Genomic DNA, 14,682 nt, shown 5'->3' on the forward strand with positions numbered 1-14,682 from the left:
ACAGAGAGAAACCTATTAAATTTTTAAATATATAACCTCTTTCTATATATAGCTTTCCCCCAGGACTGCCACAAGTACGAGCAAGGACTATTTCCCTTTTCCACCAAATGTCCGAGAGTCAAAAGAAAGACTTCCTTGGGTACGCAGGAAATGAGCACGGGAGGGCTACTGGGTAGAAACTTGCAGAGACTTCGTTTTCCCTTTCTCTGGAAACTGTGAAGGACCATCATTTCTCCTTCTTATAGCTCCCCCGAATTGGGTTCTTATTCAAAAGGCATTCCTCCTGGAGGGCCCGGGTGGCTCAGTCAGTTCAGGTCCAACTCTTGATTTCAGCTCCAGTCATGACCTCAGGGTCTTAGGAGCGAGCCCCACATCGGGTTCTGCCCTGAGTCTTTTGGGGATTCTCTCTCTTCCTCTCCCTCTGCCCCTCCCCCGGCTGTGCTCTAAATAAATAATAAAATCTCAAAAAAAAAATAAAAAGGTGTTCTTCCTGGGTTCCAGATGCTAAGGGCAGAGTTGTGGGGGACAGTCTGGTTTGACTCAAAGAAATTGTGGGCACACGGGGCAGCCTACCCTATAAATTAGGGAATGGGGCATCCGGGGGAGCATGGCTGGATGACAGGCCAGCTCCTGCAGGCAGAGCTCCAGGTGAGAGCAGTGTGTGCCAGAGGCTCGATGGCTTGTGGAATAGTGGGTGGGCTGTGGCTCAGTGCCACCAGCCCCCTCCCAGCTCTTGCAGCTTGGGGCAGTGGCAAGGGCCAAGCTAGCGAGTAGAAGCCAAAGTCATCCTGCCGTGTAAAGAAAGGCAACTCAGCTTCGGTCTGGGTTCGTTTTAGAATCAGAACTCACCTATTTGTATCTGGAAATGATTTCTTTTCCTAGACATCAGCGAATGCTCCAGCCAGCCTTGTCAGAATGGGGGGACCTGTGTAGAAGGAGTCAACCAGTACAAATGCATGTGTCCTCCGGGGAGGACTGGGAGCCGCTGTCAGCACCTGGCCCAGACAGGTACGTGGCTGCCGTGAGGCTGGGTGAGGACGTTCCGCTGCCAAGAGAGGAACTCCCTGGTCGTGGGTCACCAAATGCAGACATGGCAGGAGCTCAGTTCCCCACCTGGAGAGAGGGCTTTTTGACCCTTGATCCCTCTGGTTCCCCGAGGTGGTTATCTGGGATGGAATTTGGCCCTTTTGTGTAACCAGCGTTTTGATGCTTTTTATGGAAGAAAATGCAGGTAGAGGGACTGACACCCCCCCACCCCCCCGCAGTGTGGAAGCTCCCCAGACTGGTAATTCGGCCGAGAGGCTTCCTTGTTCCATCTTCACGTGGTCCACATCTTCTCTGCGGATCAGCAGAATGGCTCTTCCTTTCCGATGCTCACATCACACTCTGCAAAGTCAGTAGTTACTGATACAAGCCCAAGTACCCGCAGAACTGTGCAACCAGACATTTGACTGGTGGTGACCTTATTTAAAAAAAAAGAAAAAATTTTTTTCTTTTTCTTTTTTTTTTTTTTTTGTTATTTATTTGATAGAGAGAGAGAGAGCATGAGCGGGCAGAGGGAGAAACAGCTTCCTGCTAAGCAGGGATCCTGATGCAGGGCTCCATCCTACCAACCTGAGATCAGGGCCTGGGCCAAGGGCGGATGGTTAACCGACTGAGCCACGCAGGCGCCCCTGGTGGTCAGTTTATTATCCACATCTCGAGTCCCAATACAGCTCTAGCTGGGTCTAGAGGGCACAAAGTGGCTGTTTTCGCAGAGGGCTAGACAGTCTGATAAACAATCTGTGAAGGTTCCCACACTATGCTGTAACTAGCACTTCTTATATAAAAAAGTCAGATCCTAAAGACGTCCTCTTTCCTTGCCAGAAAACCCTGGAGTGTCCTGTCTGGTTGTCTGGATTTCTCTGTGTAGTCTCCATGTGGGAAGAGGGATCGGCGGTTAACAGCAGGATGCAGAGAGTAGGGGCTCTGTCAGTACTTGCCGTTCTTGCGCCAGCCCCAATCCGAGGCCAGTTTACACCGCTGCCCGCAGAGATCTGCTGCTGAACTGTCTCGGTTCCGTTCAGCTGAGTCAGCCTTGCTGGGAGCTCTCTCAGAATGCAGCTCCCCGCCCCTCCCCCCCCCCCCCACGGCGAGGGGGGCTGCTCTCTGTGGCCTCTCTGTGGCCTTCTTGACTGCCTCGCCTTCTCCCTACAAACAGAAAGGAGCGAGACATGGGCCTCCTTCAACCCAAATGAGCTAGCACTAGACTCTGAACGTTCCAAACCCTCCGTGTCAGGGTTTCTGCTGTCAGGACATAGGCATCTGCTCCTCGGGTCCAGGGGGCACTTTACATATCAAGTATCCCCACCACAAGAACCTCCCCAGGGGCACAGGGAGTGAGCAGGTGCAGCTGAGGCCAGCTGATGTCCTCATGGTCTCCGTGATCAACCCTGCCAAGTCCTGGCTTCTTGCTCACCTGGTCCCCCAGGCTGGAGCTTTCCTTCCCATCAGCTCTGCCCGGGTCTGCCCGGTTCGAAGGGGGAGCCTCTCTCGGAATCCTTTTTTAAATCCATTCACCTTTATCACCCCTGCCATTGTAGTGGAATATACATAACATAAAATTTACCATTCTAACCATTTTAAGGGTACAAGCCAGAGGCATTAAGTACATTTACACTGTTGTGCAACCGTCTGTCCACCTCCACTTTTTCATCTTGCAAAACTGAAACTCTGCCCTTGAAACAGTAATTCCCCATTTCCTCCTTCCCTGGCCTCCCCCTCCACAACCATTCTGCTTTCCCGCTCTATGAATTTGGCTACTCTGAGAACCTCGCCTCAGTGGAGTCACACGGTATCTCCTCGGGTGTCCTCTTCTGCGTCATTACTTTCGCCACCAATTCCTCTACCATCTCCCCTAAACGTTGAGAGCCCTAAATACTCTGAAAACTTTGAAAAACTCATTAATTTCTTTTTCGTATTAGAAAATTAATGTTCCTAGGGCACCTGGGTGGCTCGGTGGGTTGCGCGTCTGACTTTAGCTCAGGTCATGATCTCAGGGTCTTGGGTTCGAGCCCGACATGCAGCTCAGTGTTCAGAGGGGAGTCTGCTCGTCCCTCCACCCCTGTCCCCACTGGTGTGCACATGCTCACTCGCTCTCTCTCTCAACTAAATATATAAAATCTTAAAAAAAAAAATCGATGTTCCTGGTTTAAAGACAAAAGCTTGGATACTTTAAAAAAGTATAAAAATTACAGCAGGGACGCCTGGGTGGCTCACTCAGTTAATCGTCTGCCTTTGGCTCAGGTCATGATCTCAGGGTCCTGGGATCCAACACTGCAAGGGACGCCCTGCCCAGAGGGGAGTCTGCTTCTCACTCTCCCACGCCCCTCACCTCCTCTTGGGCTCTTTCTCTCAAATAAAATTTTTTTTAATTACAATAACAAAAAATACCCCCCCCCCCCCGCGCCTGCTCCCAGTGTATTACATTCCATAGTTTGAAGCTCCAGGGATCACTGTTAAGCCTTTTGAAAGGAAAACATGGACTGAACACGCCCGCGGCCCTGCTGGGGGCAGTCGCGCGGTCCGCGGGGTCCTGCAAGGTGCTCTGGGGCGGTGCTCCCCCGGCTCCAGCCCCTCTGGGCGGCCCTGAGCGACCCCGGGTTTCTGGTGACTTACTTGTCTTTCCTTCCCTACTCCAGAGTAAGCTCTGAGAAGGGGCCCGCGCCCCGGTCTTGTTCTCCACCCGGTCCCTGCCCGAGGTCGGGCCCACGGCAGGGCGCCAGGGCGCCAGGGCCCGGCACTGAGGGTGTCTTCTCCCCGCAGCGGCCCCCGACGACACCATAGCCGGCGACCCTGCCTTCAGCCGCGCGCCGCGCTGTGCGCAGGTGGAGCGGACGCAGCACTGCAGCTGCGAGGCCGGGTTCCACCTGAGCGGCGCCGCCGGGGACAGCGTCTGCCAGGGTAGGCCCGGGCTCTCTCGGGGGCGGGGGGGGGGCAGGGGAGGACCCAGGAGAGGACAGGGCTCCCACTCGCCTCTCTCCTGCTACCCCGGCACCAGCGAGCGGTTGGGGGTGGCGGCCAAAGTCTCAGAAAGCCGGGCCCACGTTGCATTCTAGGTATCAGCCTAATGGTTTGCTGAGACATGGATATCAGAGGCGATCCTAAGAAATCAAGATTGTGGAGAAAGCAGTCGGGAGTGCCCAGGCTGGCCCCCATCTCAGAACCCAGCCACAGTGCAGTGCCAACGACGCACACCCACCTAGAAGAGCCTGGAGCCCCCCTCTCCCCTCCATCCCGGCTGCAGTCACACAGCGGCAGGTGGCAGAGAGGAGCTTGAGTCTTTGGGCTGGTTAGGCAGGCCCCCTGTGCTGTGCAGGGCTCCGGGACTCCATTCCCTGGCCCCCCTCCTCCACTTAGGTTTAGGGACCCAGCCAACTGTAGCTAACCTCCCCTGGTTACCAAAGTGCCTTCTGAGAACAGCTCAAACCAAGTGGGCCCAGACTGGAGAATTGCCCAACTGGTGGAAGTGCCTCATTTTACAGTAACAGAAATGAGACCCTCCTCCTCTAACCCCAAAGATGAGGCCAGTTCAGGTGGGGCTGGGTGCAGGCTGGTAGTCTGGGCTGCCCGCCTGATGTGCCAGCCTCTACAGGGTTCCCTGTTAGTCTTCAGCCTCAGACAGAGGAACCCATCTAGGATCTACCACGTACCTCTCAGCTCTCCCCACAGCTTTCTGGGCCCTTGGCTGCGGAGGAGGGGGAGCATGCTTATTCTTCTTCTGGGCGTTCTGCTGGGAATAGGGTTTGCCTAGCGCCCTCCCCGCCCAGGCCCAGCCACTTAGCCACAGTGGCCATTGCCTCCAGGAACTGTGGCACAGCCAACCTGGGTCATGGTTGGTGGATGTCCACGACAAGGCTCCTGGTCATACTGAGCACTTCTGTCCCCAGATGTGAATGAATGCGAGCTCTACAGGCAGGAGGGACGCCCCCGGCTCTGCATGCACACCTGCGTGAATACCCCGGGCTCCTACCGTTGTGCCTGCCCCAGCGGGTACCGGACGCTGGCTGATGGGAAGAGCTGTGAGGGTGAGTGATGCTGCTGCGGAGGCAAGGGGCTGTGGGCTCGAGAGAGAGCGAGCCTGGCTGGTCCTAGACAGTGGGGAGAAGGAGCAGAAGAGAAGGCAGAGGGCTCCTCTGTGGGCCCAGGTAGAATGTGAGAGAAGAGGTGGCTGCCCGGTGACGTCCTAGTGGGATTCTACTGCGAGGGTCAGAGGAGAGGATAACCTGAGACCGGAGAAGACACCTCCATCCGTCCATACAGCCCTCCCTCTATCCCTCCGTCCATCTATTCATCTTCCCAACCATCCATCCCTTTCTCCCCCCTTCCGTCCCTCCATCCATCCATCCATCCCTCTATCCATCCACCCATCCCTCCCTCCCTCCGTCCCATAAGTATTCAAGAAGGCCCAGGTAGAACTGTGTAGATTGTGAAGAAACAGCCTCCAGCGGGGACGAAGGGGGCAGCAGACTTCATTCAAAGGAGAGAGAGGACATCTGCATTTGGGGTGGGGTGAGGCTGAGGAGAAAGGCTTTCCAGAAGACTTGACTCTTAAAGGGCCTGAAAATAGGCACTGAGGGAAGACTCCAGGGCCCTGAGGCTGAGGAGGAGGCAGCTCGGAGAGAAGCTTCATGACCTGGGACTGGTCGTTCTCCTGTGCTTCTCTGTCACCTGTCCGCCCCGTGGAAGCACAGGATCCCGGGGAGGGGAGCTCCCCAGCATGACTTTGCAGCCTTTCCGTGAGGTCTGGATTTCAAATAGTGAACGATGACAGGGTTTCCCGTTTGAAAAATAAGTACTGGGTATTGAGAAAGCCCACCACACTCCAGTGCCTGTCTGGGTTTTTCATGTGGTCCTGTGACAGAAAGGGACGTCAGGGGATCTTCACTCTTCTTGGCTGTCCCTTATTTCAGATGTCGATGAGTGTGTGAGCCCGCAGCTCGTGTGTCCCCGGGGGACCATGTGCATCAACACCGGTGGAGGCTTCCAGTGCGTCAGCCCGGAGTGCCCCGAAGGCAGTGGCAACGTGAGCTACGTGAAGACCTCTCCGTTGTGAGTAGAGCCAGGACCGCTCACGGCTGCATGCCAGCGTCCCTCACCCCGGCCTCCCAGAGGGCTGGGCAGATTCGGAGGTTCTTAGGAGAAAATACAGTCAGATCCAAGGAAGATGGAAGGCAGGGAGCTGGGAGTCTGGCTTCTCTGAGCTTCCATTTCCCTTTGGTGGGTGCATTTAACGCACTGCTGCTGTGTGCAGTGGGAACCCAGTCTGCCCTGCTAGTAGTTCCTGTTCCAGGTGTTCCCCTGCTGACGTGGAAGATGATGGGATTACAGCCACGCAGGTGCCGCGCTGTGGGGGTGGGGTGACACTGGCCGCAAGAGCATTGTGGTGACTGGGAGGCAGGTACATATTACAGGTTCGGGAGAGGATCATCTTCTCAGGCTCTCGTACCCACTACCTGGTCAGTTCCAGTCACACTGCACGCCCTGTACCTTGTATTATATTGATCGACTTTTCCACTGGTTTAGGTTTGATTTCTGGTAACCTCAGCACCCGATGGTTTGTGGTGGTTGTTTTCAGGTGGGAGACAGGCCTTTCAGGAGAGTAATGACAACTATCACAAAGTACATGTATTTTCTTCTGAAAAAGCGATCACAAGAGCCTTAGCATTGTCTTTAGGATGAGTTAACTTCCCAAGTTCAGATACCTGAATTGCTTTTTGAGCTACGGCAGAGTAGAAGCATCAAGAAAGTCAGTGGCCGAAATCACTCAGTGAAGGGACTCCACGTCATAGCCTCTGGGGACATCCATGATTATCGGCCAGATGTGATACTCGACCTACATAACTGTGATTATATGAGTCACGAAATACGCTAAATGTGTCTGTGTGTTGGAAAAGGTAGAGAAATACCAGAAGCACTTCCACAAGATCTTGATTCCAAATGATGAAGAAAGACAGGGTTTCCTTTTTAAGAATCAGCGCTGGTGGGACGCCTGGGTGGCTCAGTGGGTTAAAGCCTCTGCCCTTGGCTCAGGTCATGACCTCAGGGTCCCGGGATCGAGCCCCGCATCAGGCTCTCTGCTCAGCAGGGAGCCTGCTTCCTCCTCTCTCTCTCTCTGCCTGCCTCTCTGCCTGCTTGTGATCTCTGTCAAATAAATAAATAAAATCTTTAAAAAAAAAAAAAAAAAGAATCAGCGCTGGGTGTTTGCAAAGTTCACCTCGCACTGAGCACTGCATTCCAAGGTGTTGGCCGCTACCTGCTGGGGTCCTGCCATTACAGACAGAGGTCTTGGCACTGGCAGAAGGGGCACCTGCTTTATCTTCCCAGCTTTACTTGTCTGTAAAAACCCCAGTAACAGCATGTATAAATACACATGTACATGTGTACGTATACAAGTGGGTCAGGGGAGCACCTCTTGCCGGGCCACACCTGCCACCCGCCACCCTCTGAGCCTCTGTGCTGAGGGACTGTGGCTGGGAAAGGTCACTCTGGAGGCCTCTGCAGGAAGGCAGTGCGGCAGACAAGCCAGGTCAGAGCAGCCCTTCCTGAGTCTTCCCAAGGCTGACTCCCTCCCTTTTGGCCTCTCCGTTCCAGCCAGTGTGAGCGGAACCCCTGCCCCATGGACAGCCGACCCTGCCGCCACTTGCCCAAGACCATCTCCTTCCATTACCTCTCTCTGCCCTCCAACCTGAAGACGCCCATCACGCTCTTCCGCATGGCCACGGCCTCGGCCCCCGGCCGACCTGGACCCAACAGCCTGCGCTTTGGGATCGTGGGCGGGAACAGCCGGGGCCACTTCGTGATGCAGCGCTCAGACCGGCAGACGGGGGAGCTGATCCTGGTCCAGACCCTGGAGGGGCCGCAGACGCTAGAGGTGGATGTTGACATGTCGGAATACCTGGACCGCTCCTTCCAAGCCAACCATGTGTCCAAGGTCACCATCTTTGTGTCCCCTTATGACTTCTAAGGCAGCCGGGGCAGGGGTGGTGGGGGGTCACTGCAGTGCGGAGACCTGGGCTCCTTTCGATTCCTCAGAGACCCGGCTGTGGGCCCCGATTGCGACAGCTGTCTCTCCCTGTCCTGCCTTGTCCTTGCCCGCCCACCTCCCCGCCCGTGCCCCCTGGCTTCTCGGGCAGTGCTGCACACTCTTCCGTGGAGCGGCAGAGAAGGAAGGGCAGCTACGGGACCCACGGTGCTGCCATGATAGTTTTTTTGTTTTTTGTTTTTCTGCTTTAAGCTCTTCCCATAGATTATGCACTAACTTTCTCAAGTCTTTACAGAGAAGTGGGCAGTTTCTCAAAATGCTGGCTGAATGGCATTGGGAGTATGAACCGGCGGGGGAGGGACTATGTCTGTGTTACGGTATGTGTCTGAGAGGCCTGTCAGTCCTCTGTATGGTCAGAGTCACGCCATGTTACGAAGCCGTTCTGGTGTGCTGAGGACCAGTCCTTCCCGGCTCGTGCGGCATGGGGAGTGGATCTTCTGCCTCAGCCCAGCACAGTGTTCTTGTCTGCATTCCTTCTGCGACACGCCGGCCAGCCTTCTCATCAGAAAGCCATGGCAGGGCCTGAAACCCCCGCACACATTCTTCTAGACCAAGGAAACAACATTAAAGCCTAAGTTCTGCTGGAATGAATTCCCCTTTGAGAAATCGTATCTCAGAACGTGACCTGGTCTTGCAACTGAAGAAATAAAGTCTGTTGCTCCTCCATGCCCACCTGGCCTGTCCCAGCACATGAGTTAGCTCAGGACCTTCCAGGAAGGGATACCTGGCTCTCTTCTGATCTAGGCGGGACCCACCGAGATAAATGCACAAAAAAGAAACCACGGAGGCGGCCTTGGGGTTGAGCCAACAATAGAAACTTGGCTGGGCCAAATGGGAGATTGCTAAAGCCACGCGTGGCTGTGATGAGCTTAAGAAAAGGCTTGAATTTACACTGATTCCAGGGCCTCCTACTCCTGATGTAGGAGCTAAGGGGCAGTGCTTTCCAGCTAACTGAGGAAGGCAAGCACTGGCTGGGACGGGGGGGCTGGGGGGGTGGAGGAGACTGTTCACATTAAAGCTTAAGAGCCAGATAAACTGGGAGGAGAGTCAAAGTATCCAAATACATGCTAATCTAGGTGACGTTTCATCAGACACTTTATTTTAAAATTCCCTATATTTGTCTTGGTTTGAGATGGAGCCAGAGGAAGCATGTCACCTGTTTAGTGATCAAGCCATATACCAAGATGGTTTCCAGGAAAAACCTATGCCCTATCCTTGTCTTATTTTTTTCAAAGAGTGAGACACAGTCAAGAGCTGCTTTTGACACGTTTCTTCTCCTGTAGCTCGGCTGCAGTCTCTCCCAACAACAGAATGAGGGTCTGCAAATCTTCCTTAATGGGTTGTTACAAGATTATTTTCAAACTATTAGCCACAGCCTTGCATTTTCAAGCGGTGCTATGACTCAGGTTAGAAGCCCAGTGCCATCCGGTCACCTGTGCAGAACGTCAGGGAGGGCAGTCCAAGGGCATGACTGTGACCCTGAAAGTACAGTGTCACAGTGGTACATTCTTCCTGCCGGGAGCAGGACTTGTTCCAAAGGGCAAGCCTCTCACCTCCCAGCAGGCGAGGAGTGACTTGGGGAGCTACAGAGCACATGCCCCGCCTAGACTGGTGTCTGATGAAAACTGGGGTGCCAGGCAGGCCCAGGCTAAACCAGTGGTTTACATCACCAAGACCTGCCTTCATCAAAGCTGTTTCCTGTTGATGAAATCCGACATCCAGCCCAGTCCCTGAAGCACCAATGTATCACTGCCTGGTGGCGTGGGACGCCCTCTTGTGGATGATGCCTGGGCCCTTCCTCCATGGGCAGTACCCTATGTCTGCTCTCTCTCCGCCACTCACTTTCCCCTGGGGAAACTAACTTCTCCCCTGTCCTTTCCTAGCTGCAGTATGCACTAGGCCAGAGGAGGGAGGAGTTAACAAGAGTAGCCAGGAGTTGTACCCCTTTTCAGGTAAGAAGAGAGCTTCCTATCATTGGCAGGGGGCTTGTAAAACTTGTTATCAGGCATAGTTACAAACATGTACAGAAGTAGAGAGAAAAGTATGGTGACTCCCACGTCCAAACCACCAGCTTCAACAACTAACACACAGCCAACCTTCCCCCACCTCTTCTCTCACCCCAGCCCGTGATGATGCTGAAGCAGATCCTGGACATCGTATCATCTCAACACTAGACATTTCTACGTGTATCTCTAAGCCACAAGGACTTCTGAAAAAGCTTCACCTCCATACCAATCACGCTTTAAAAATTAGCAATAATTCAGGGCGCCTGGGTGGCTCAGTTGGTTGAGAGGCTGCTGTCAGCTCAGGTCATGGTCCCAGAGTCCCGGGATCGAGTCCCGTATGAGGCTCCCAACTCCATGGGGAATCTCCTTCTCTCTCTGACCCTCCCCCTTCTCATGTTCTCTCTCTCAAATAAATAAAGAAAATCTTTTTTAAAAATTAGCAATAATTCCTTAATACATTCAATGACTCGGTCATTGTTCAAACTTCTGAGTAGCTCAGGAGTTTTTGTTTGAGTTAGGTCCATGCTCTGTAATTTGTGGTCATGCCTTTTGAGTCTCCTTTAAATGTAGCATCGGCTCTCACCCATTAGCACATACTGGGATCACCCGGAGGCCTGTTAGAGATCAGTACTGGATGGTGTATCCTGGAGAATTTCTCACAGCCTGGGTCTTGCTGGGTGCATCTCTGCAGTGTCTTTTAACATGTTCCTCTGTCCCATTTCTAACAGTAGTTGTATCGAGAGAGTTAGAGTCCAGTTGTGTTTATTTGTGCAAGACTACTTTATTGGTGGTGACAGGTACTTCTGGGGGGAGCCACATAATCTCTAGTTGCCTCTCTTTTCTGATGGTAGCAGCCATTCGTGATTATCATAGACCCATAATGTCTTTAGGGGTTGCAAACACTATTCTAGTGCTGATGTCTCTTCTTTGTTAGCTGGCATACTTTATAAAGAGAAACTTACTTCTATTGATTATTCATTTGGTCACCCTGAAGTTTGATTTGTAGAGGAAGGCAGCAAAAATTCTTGGCTTTTCCCCCTTCCTCAGTTTCCAAAATGGTTTTCTGGCTTCTTTCCAAACTGTCCAGCAAGAGTTGTTTTCTTTTCTCTGAGTACATCATACACTCTTGATTTAAACATATTTCATGTGTGTTTTAATCCACTGTTGTTGTTTTCTTTTACTGTTACTCAAATTATCCCATCTTTGGCTCTTATGTTAATTGGCTGACTCCTTTTGAAGTGACCTTGGTTGGTCTTTGACATTTTGTAGTTATCCTGTATGACAGGATGTTTCAAGCTCATCTTGGGTGTTTTATGACCCAGCCCTGAAGTCATCCAGTGATTCCCAGGGATCCCTGGTTCCTCTTAGTGGGGAAAATCTGGGTGCTAGGAGTGCTCATTGGTAGTGGTCTGGTCACTGTTTCTTGGTTTTAGTGGACAGAACTAGGAAATAATGCACTATGAGTTTTGTTTGTTTGTTTTTTTTTTAACTACATGAGTCTATAAAGGTACTTCCAATTTGACTCAGGAGTACAGGCTTTTTAATGTAACCTTGATTTTACATCTGCTCTTTTTTCACTCGTTCTAAAAACCTCTTCCTCAAAAATCACCAAAATAATTACATATTGTTTTAAATCATCAGAGTAACGATGCCCAAACTGTCATAAAAGATAATTACTGAGAATAGTTAAAATTTTCTTTTGCAGTTCTTTTTATTCTTAGGGTTTTTGCCATTAGAGATATTCAGATTACCATTTTAAAATAACTTGGAATAGTGGTTATGTTCTAAACTTGAATCAGGGTTATGGTTATTCACTTTATTTTGCTTAAATTTAAGACCTTGCTCTTTTCATTTTAATTTTTTTTATAATTACGTAAACTATTTACTTGGCTCCAAAGTCATATCCACGAAATAAGCAACATTCAGAGAAATCTGTATTCTGACCCAGTCCCCTCTACCTATTCCTCCTTCTGCCTTAATTTTTTTCCATTTCACCATTCCATTAAATAAAAAAAGATACACACACACACACGATAAATGATAGCACACTATTTCATACTTTCCTTGGTCTTGCTTTTTTTTTTCCCTGTAACAGTATATTGAATATCATTCCATAGAACCAGATAGAATGTTCTATTAAATGCTCCATTTTGAAGTCATACATACCATTGTTTATTCAACCAGTCACCTCTGACTGACATTGGGGTTGTTTCCAATCCTTTGCTATTAAAAGTACTGCGGCAATATACATTTGTCTTTTTGCCTTTGTATCGCTGAGGTCCATTTTTTTCTCCATGAGGATTATGCTACTTTCTATCTGCAACAGTGTATGGGAGTTCCTACTCCTGAATCAAAGACGGCCCCAGTGGTGTCCCTATTTCTCACATCTGCACACCCACCAGACCCTGCTTTGGAAGGACAGAGAGACCTGAATGTAGGGTTATTCCACAATTAGTTCCCTTGCCTGTCCTATGCTCCTAGCAGTCAAGAGGCACCAGAAAGAGATGAGGCACCGGCCCAAGTGGATCCCTGACTCATGAGAGATGGAAAGTTAGCTAAGTTTTTGGATAACATTCAAAAGTCGTGTTTTTTAAAATGTAGCATCTCCAACACTAGCAAACAAAAAGGAAAATAAGCCGAGGATGAAATATCACTGCAGAGTCATAGGAAAGTTGATGGGTTTCCTGGGAATCTGAGTGTGTGCCTCAAGGTCAGTCAAGAAGAAGCCAGACCAGAATTGGTCACCTGCCACCAGCCGCTGCCTCAGCTTTTACCACGCTCACTCTGCAGGGATGGAGAGGTGGACCGTCGTGACGGCATCTCGTACATGTGAAATTTATCTCATACATGTGAAAATCTATGGGTGTTTATAAGCTGCATAAATATTCCTGAATGTCTACTCTGTTGCAGGCACTGTTTTAGTTGCCTAGGACAAAATAGTTGATAAGATTGACAGAGATCCTGACTTTTGGAGCTTATGTTTCAGCAAATGAGAAGATAATATACGTGAAAACAAGAAAAGTATGTAATTGCAAAGAGGGGTGAGCGCTCTGAAAACCAAAGCACCCTGAGAGGGGGACAGGATATAGTAAATGCACACACAAACTCACACAGATCACCCAGGGCGCCCAGATGTTGCAGTCACTGTAACTGTGTGTTTGCAATTATGACCCGGCATCTCGAGTGTCTGAATGAAGGAGTGATGTAAAGCAAGGCCTAGGATGACCACATTGGCTTACGGGCACAAAAGAAAGGCACCTACACAGACAGAGAACAATGATGCTGACATGGAAAGAGAGAAAATAAGACCATGGGAACTTGGAGCCTAATTCTGTGTTCTGGTTATCACTGCTGTATGAAATATCCCATTATAGAACTATGCTCATGGATTCTGTGGGTCGGGAATTCAGATAGAGTATAGGGGGATGGTCTGTGTTCGCTCCATGACGTCTGCACCTCCCTCTGATAAGAAGACTCCAGGGCCAGGGCTGCGGTGACCCGAGGGTCACTCACTTCCTCGCATGTCTGACCTGGCCGGGAAACGTGAAGATGGGAACTGATGACCAGAACAGCCATCCCTGGGCTCCTCACGTGGCTCAGGTTTCTCAGAGTGTGGTGGCCTCAGGATAATCAGACTTCTGATACAGTGGTTCGGGATTCCTAGGGTGCGTGTTCCAGAAAACGAGATATGCATGACCTTTGTGATCCAGCCTCAGAAGTCACATGGGGTCACCTCGGTCACACTGTTGGTTGAAGTAGTCACAGGCAGGCACTGAGTCAAGGGAAACGGAAATGGACCACTGAGTCCTCAGTGTCAGAATCAGGTTGAGTTGAATGGAGAAGTTTTAAAGGATTTTAGGGCCATTTCTAATTTCCTGTTTCAGGTTCCGGTGCCTCACAAGATCTGGCTTCGGACCTATGGGTTTTATTCTATAGCCCTGCGTCCTTTCTGTCCTCCTTTGCTCAACCTCTTTTGGCTGTCCTTTTCAGATGACCCCTGCCTGAGACAGGACTTACACTTATGTTGGGAGATCAGATTTTTTTTTATTTTTAAGATTTTATTAATTTATTTAACAGAGAGCGACACAGCGAGAGAGGGAACACAAGCAGGGGAAGTTGGAGAGGGAGAAGCAGGCTTCCCACTGAGCAGGGAGCCCAATGTGGGACTCGATCCCAGGACCCTGGGATCATGACCTGAGCCAAAGGCTGATGCTTAACGACAGAGCCACCCAGGTGCCCGGGAGATCAGATCTTCACTCTCACAAGGGGTACCATTCACGATGGTAGAAGGGGTAGAAAGTCCAACATGCGTGGTGCTGCAAGCTGGCCAAGGGCAGAGATGGGGGAAGGAGACCACTAGAAGGGTCGGGACCAGTTGCTGGAGAAGGAGGCCCTTAAAATGTTTCTCATTAGTGAAACTCAAGTGGGAAGTGAGCCACAACTTGCCATACCCTCTCTCACAAGGAGGATCCCCAAGAAAATCCAGCACTAGCAAAGCCAAGGAAATGTCTGCTAACTTAGAAATGAGAGTGTATGATTTGGTGAAAAGCAGGTTTGAGCTAAAAGAATTTTCTGAATGAGACCACCCTCAAG

The 14,682-nt window shown here is 50.9% G+C and overlaps 1 protein-coding gene across 1 annotated transcript in view; it reads left to right on the top strand.

The window, feature by feature from the left end:
* Positions 1–8,942, top strand: part of FBLN7 (fibulin 7) — a 45,498-nt gene extending 36,556 nt beyond the window's left edge. Inside the window, exons 4-8 of the mRNA XM_045979610.1 lie at positions 883–1,008; positions 3,805–3,942; positions 4,929–5,066; positions 5,952–6,090; positions 7,633–8,942. Of these exons, the coding sequence (XP_045835566.1) occupies positions 883–1,008; positions 3,805–3,942; positions 4,929–5,066; positions 5,952–6,090; positions 7,633–8,005 (914 nt within the window). The 3' untranslated portion in view covers positions 8,006–8,942. The remainder of the gene's footprint in view (positions 1–882; positions 1,009–3,804; positions 3,943–4,928; positions 5,067–5,951; positions 6,091–7,632) is intronic.
* The last annotated feature ends 5,740 nt before the right edge of the window (positions 8,943–14,682 follow it).

This window comes from Meles meles, chromosome 15 (assembly GCF_922984935.1).
Source record: "Meles meles chromosome 15, mMelMel3.1 paternal haplotype, whole genome shotgun sequence".
Taxonomy (NCBI): domain Eukaryota; kingdom Metazoa; phylum Chordata; class Mammalia; order Carnivora; family Mustelidae; genus Meles; species Meles meles.